The following is a 5976-nucleotide window of genomic DNA, read 5'->3' on the forward strand; positions in this document are numbered from 1 at the left end:
ATTTGTATTGTTCACTGGTGTTACCATATTTAAATTACTGTGTAGAGGTCTGGGGAAACAGAGTTCAATTTTCATTCATTGCATCGTTATTTATACTTAAAGAGCAATGAGAATAATTCATAACACTGGATTTTTGGAACACACCAACTCATTATTTTCACAGTCCAAAGTAGAGGTCGACCGATATGGTTTTTTTCACGCCGATGCTGATACCGATCTTTTGAAATCCGGTTTTTCAACATCACCACATTGCTTATCAGAAAGATAAAATAAGTAGTGGGGCAAGTAAGACAAGATCTCAGTGTTACTTAGCCTTGCCCCCTGTGGCTTAGCATTACCCATCACTAATCCATCCTCATCATCAGAAGAGCTCACCTTTGTGGAGGACGCCACCCGTGAGACAGACTTCACAACATGGGATGTGGATGAAGCGTTCTGGTCATCTTTGGAACGGTACATCTTCATCATATGACATGACACATCCGGATCTGCCGCCTGCGGTCAGGGGTTTGGATTAGAGGTCGACCGATATGGTTTTTTTCACGCCGATACCGATACCGATACCGATCTTTTGATATCCGGGTCGGCCGATGGCCGATTAATGCTGCCAATTTATTTTGGCCGATATTTGCTTGGTTTTTAACCTCTATTTGAAAGATAAAATGTAAAAGAAATGATAATTACTTAAAATAGACAAACTTTCTCAACAAAAACATTTATTGAACACTTGAACAATGAACAATCTGCATTCTGCACTTATAAATTAAAAATGTATAATGTAAAAAAACATATATAAAGAAATTGTATAAATGTAAAAAAAAATATATTAAATAAACAAAACGTGTAAGAAGAAAATAAACTGTCAAATATACTTTTCAATGAAAAAATTAATAAAGTTTAAAGTTTTTAGTGCAATTTACTTAGCAGCTCCATCTCCTTGTTTCTGAGGGAAGGAAGATTTGTAAACAATACAAAAAGGAATGTGAATAATATTATATTTAGTTTCAATCCAAATTCCAGACCCTGAGTCTTCAGCCCACCCATTCTCCACTGAAAGTTCTTAGGCTAATACTCCCAGTTTAAGAGCTGCAGGTTGTAGTGCAGGAAACACAACTGCTCTGCATGTTCCCCTGTGAGCCTGCTCCTCTTCTTTTCATAGATAATCCCAATCTCACTGAATATTCTCTCGCTGGGAACAGAGGAGGGCGGTGGACAGAGGAATTTTCTTGCAAGTGGTGCAAGAAGGTATAGGCGGGATGCATTCTGTTTCCACCATTCTAGTTGCAGACCAGTCTGTCTGTCAATCAGTGGCTCTCGGAGGTACTGATCCAACTGCTCAATGATGTGTTGCTCATCATTTTTTTCACCATGTGCCCCCAAAATGTTTGCGCACATCTTTTCAAGAAGACCAGAGGGACGGGTTGTTCTTCCTCTTCCTCCTCCTCCTCCACCCGTCTCCGTTTTGGATCTGATTCTTGGACTCCAGTGATGGCTGTTTTGCACTGTTCAGACACGATGGCGTTCTCTTCTTTCACCCATTCTTTGGCCTTATTCAGTGTCTCCACTGCAAAGATCTCACCCTTATAGCGAGGATCCAGCAGCGTCGCCAGGACCAAACATCTGTTCTCCTCCACCTTTGAATATCTCCTCTCCAAGCTTTGAAACATGGTTTCCCTGAGTGTTTTGATACCACTCGTAGTGGGACCCTCTGCCTGAAGCACCATCTTCAGCACAGCAATGCTGGGAATGACGCAGGAGATGGACGCCTCTGCCTTACTCATCTCAAAAGTGACTTCCTCAATGGGGCCCAGAGTCCCGATCAAATTTGAGACGAGGGTCCACTGGTCTGCAGTTGGGGTTGTAAACTTTCCATGTTCTCCTGCATAAATGTTCAGAGCACGCTTCTGCTCCAGCATCCTCTGCAACAGGTGTAACGTGGAGTTCCAACGGGTGGGAACAGCCTGAATTATGCTGTGCCGGGGGAGATCAAGTTCTTTTTGAATGTCACTCAGACGCTGTTTTGCGAGCACAGAGTGGCTGAAGTGTGTAGCACATGTCTTTAATTTGGCGATAACATCCCCCACTGCTCTCTGACTGCTGATGCCCTCATTTACCACAAGTTGTAATGTGTGTGCACTGCAGCTGAGATCTGGTATTTCTGCCAATCTGAGGCCTTTAATCATATTAGCACCACAGAGCACAAGCACAACTCTGTCGTGGGTGATGTCCCAATGTTTCAGCATGCTAAGGAGCGTCTTGCTGATGTATTCTCCAGTGTGGGAGCCAGACATGGCCTTAACATTTAGTACCACTTGTTTACTTTCCCGGTCACTATTAATGAAATGGCATGTTAGACTCATCAGTGATTCCGTCTCCCCAGACCAACAGTCTGTCGTGAACGACAAATGAGGGCCAGCAATCTCTGGGGTGATCAGTGTTTTGATTTTCCTCTCCACACCTTTCATTATGTTTTCCAGCACGTCTGTACGGTAGTATTTTTCAGTCTTGAGGCTATACCGGGGTTCCAGTGTTGCAATCAAACGCCGAAAGCCAACATCCGAGACCACTGTAAATGGCTGGTTGTCTGTAGCAATCATTCCAAGTATTTGTGTATCAATCTTTTTTGACCTCTGGTCAGAATTTTGCCATTTTCTTTGTGAATCAAACATTTGTGCTACAGTAGGCTGACTGAGACTGGCAGAGGCAGCAGCCGCTGCATCTTCTTTTTCTTTTACTGCCTCTTTGTAATCCTGTTGGTGGTTTGCCTTCAAGTGATTCCATATGTATGTTGTATTTTTACTTTTGCCTTTCTCAGCCCCCATGCTTACCAACTTGCTGCATATATTGCATTTGGCCTTTCCTGGTGTTGGCTGGGTGAAGCGCTGCCATAAAGGGTTGGTTTTCTTTTCAGCCATCTGTAAAAAGGGGAAAAATACAAGGTTATGTTAGTATTTTTGTATAGTACCTTGACGTCATCTTCAAGTCATTTTTATAGATAGGTATAGATATAAAATCTAACAAATGTTTCAGAATTAAGCTAATAATTCAGTGCATTGTAAGTAATATAAGGCTAAAAACGTTTCTATCCTCTCAAATGTCCTGAAACATGTATTTTTGTTTTGTTTGTTGATGGACAAAGACAAATGGACCTAATTATCACAAAAAAAGGAGAAAAAAAAACTTTAAATGATTTAATTTTTTATATATAAGATTTATTATATTTTATTTAATTTAACTTATAACAATAACGTATTTCACTAGTAAATTGCTGTTGAACGACAAAAACAACCACCAGATGGGAAAATGATATTTTACAAAAACTTTAAATGCACCACAACGCACCGTCCGTCTGTTGTTCTTCAGACAACGGCATCCCGCTGTTGGACCTTTTAGTCTACATTGAAATACAGTCATACTTTACACTGTTTGGCCAGCATTTTAACCATGTTTAATCCAGCTACTAACTAACGGTCAGTGTTGTGCCTGAACGCGTTCATAATTTGGGCGAACGTGAACTGAACGTACTGTATTACTGCCTGATGAACGTTACTGTGAACGCGCTCTCTGTCAGTTTAACTTCGTAAAATAGGTTGCCAGATTTCTATAGAGCCTTCCAGGCGAAAACCCGGCTAAAACGCATGTAAACAGGCCTTAATATGTAACGAAAAAACACCCAATCTGGCAACACCAGCCAGCAGTGTTGCGCCGCGTCCGACGTCGACAAAGCAGCGAGCGTCGAGGACGCGTACGATCATTTAAACGGATTTTATGAGGAGGTCGGTGAGGATGGGAAAAATCTTACATTTATGTGCAAACTTTGCCCGTCGATAAAATAATTGTTGTCTGTGTTTGTATATGGGCTGTGGCAATAATAATAATTAAAAAAAGCTCGCAGCATATGTAGAAAAAGAACTATGAATGAACTAGTTAATTTTTTGAAGCATGAACTGAATCTAGTTCATTTTAAAATGTGTGAACTGAACTTTGAACTAGTTCATGTAGAAAGCCAACTTTCCCAACACTGCTAACGGTATGTAAAGCGATGTTTCTGTTATTCTAACGTCCGTTTTCTGAGCATCCAAGAGAAGCGCTGGCATAACAGTAGCACCGAACTGAAGCACAGAAATCCGCGTTGATATTCGGTGCGGTAGATAACGGTCGTTAAGGTTCCAGTGCCGTATTAGCACCGGGTCTGTCTGTAGCTACCCGTTAGCAAAGCAAAGCCAGTCTGTCACTAGCCTATAGTGCGTTGGTCTCTTTTTTATTACTTATTTCTCTGCATTGGGTGACAACTCTCTCAAATATAAGACACACAAACAGAACAAATAAAAGTCTCAGATTCACTCTGTAATTGCAAAATTATTGCTTACTTATTGTGACATGATAGCAACTCTTCTGTGATAATGCAACTTCAACTACGATCCAAATTAGCCGAAGGTCATGGGTCTTATTCAGGTTTTTTCTCGAAGTTAGCAGTAACATATCAAAAGTTTTTAATTAAATATAAAGGAGTAATAAGAATTGAATCCTTACCGTTAGCTCCTTAGGCACTGGATGAGGTCTGCTGCTCACTCGGCTGGAAAATGACTCTAGTGGCAGCGCGCGTCAAACACGTGGTCCACGACAACACTAGGCTGCCCGCAGATGCGCCTGCCTAATAATCGGCTTGAAATACTTGGATATTGGCCGATGCCAATAAAAATCGGCTGATTAATCGGTCGACCTCTAGTCCAAAGCATTAAAACGACTCAATCTTTGTAAAGGCCCTTGTTCTTGCAACACCTCGGTTTAAACATCTTTTTCATTTGGCTGTGGATGCAAGTGACACCGGCGTGGGCGCTGTTCTTCCACAGAAAGGGGAATGATGAATTAGAGAATCTGATTTTCAACTTTGCTTTAGAACATTCTGATGTTTATGTTGGCTCATCTAATGTCGCTGTGGTGGTTTAGACGGACCACAATCTGCTTGTTTTTCTGCAGAGAATGCAGAATAAGAACAGACGATTTATGAGTTGGAGTTTGTGGTTGCAGGTCGCGGGTTATGATTTAGATTTATTTGCGATATTGTGACTCATGATGTGATGCTGTTTTTTTTCTCTTGTGTTTCAAGTCTGGGTGATGAAGGGAGAAACAAATAAGAGGGGGCTGGTGCTTGCTTCGCTCTCTTGTCCACCTGGCCTCCCCAGGGGGGCTCCAAACATATTTATAGGAGGTTCAATGGTAAAAATATTTTTAGTGATCACATTAACGTGTGTGATTTGCTTAAAGAGATAGTTTCTTACTTTCCCAGAGACTAATAAATGCCTGAGGACAGACCTTTGGTGTTGCTTATTTACTTGTTAAGTCACATTATTTACAGAAATAAATGTTGCAGTGTAACAGTTAGCTTACAGAAAGTTACTTTTGTAGTTTTAGCTTTGTAAGCTTAATTTGGTATCAGGGCAGTGGCTTAATTTTAACTTAAAGGTTCAGTGTGTACATTGTGGTGATATCTAGTGGTCGCGTTGCGAATTGTAACCATCAGCTAAGTCTACCGCTCTTCCCTCCCCCTTATCAAAATTGTAGTATAGCTACGGTGGCTGACACAGGACAAAAGATGGAGTCATCTGAGAGAGCAGAGAGTAGCCACTCATGGTATGAGGTTTCTTTAGATAGATACAAGGTACAAGGTAGATTATTTATCATTATACATTTATCATTATACAGCACTTTGTGAAAGTCTGTAGTTTGCAGTCCCTTCATGCTACACACAGAGAACTTAACAGAAAATTAAATGTGTATTAAAATATGGTAACATATAAAATTGAATTAACTTAAAAATATATACAGTTATTTATATACAAAGGTTATTTACTGCACATACACATATCCATCCATCCACTCGTGTCCATCTTGACTGTGTTTGAGCACCAAGCATCACCTCCCTCATCTTGCCGGAGTCTGACAACTCGGAACACGCACTGCCAGCCGAGTGCT

The 5976-nt window shown here is 40.9% G+C and overlaps 1 protein-coding gene and 1 long non-coding RNA gene across 2 annotated transcripts in view; one reads left to right on the forward strand and one right to left on the reverse strand.

The window, feature by feature from the left end:
- Nucleotides 1-954: 954 nt before the first annotated feature.
- Nucleotides 955-4624, reverse strand: LOC123983390 (zinc finger BED domain-containing protein 4-like). The gene is made up of 3 exons (XM_046069642.1): nt 4534-4624; nt 1504-2915; nt 955-1468 (listed from the first exon to the last, which is right to left on the reverse strand). Exons 2-3 carry the CDS (start codon nt 2913-2915, stop codon nt 1066-1068), a joined length of 1815 nt encoding a protein of 604 aa, XP_045925598.1. The 5' UTR covers nt 4534-4624; the 3' UTR covers nt 955-1065.
- Nucleotides 3760-5976, forward strand: part of LOC123983393 — a 31167-nt gene continuing 28950 nt past the window's right edge. The window contains exon 1 of the long non-coding RNA XR_006828182.1: nt 3760-3776. This is a non-coding gene — a long non-coding RNA (uncharacterized LOC123983393). The remainder of the gene's footprint in view (nt 3777-5976) is intronic.

The sequence above is a fragment of the Micropterus dolomieu genome, linkage group LG14 (assembly GCF_021292245.1).
Source record: "Micropterus dolomieu isolate WLL.071019.BEF.003 ecotype Adirondacks linkage group LG14, ASM2129224v1, whole genome shotgun sequence".
Taxonomy (NCBI): domain Eukaryota; kingdom Metazoa; phylum Chordata; class Actinopteri; order Centrarchiformes; family Centrarchidae; genus Micropterus; species Micropterus dolomieu.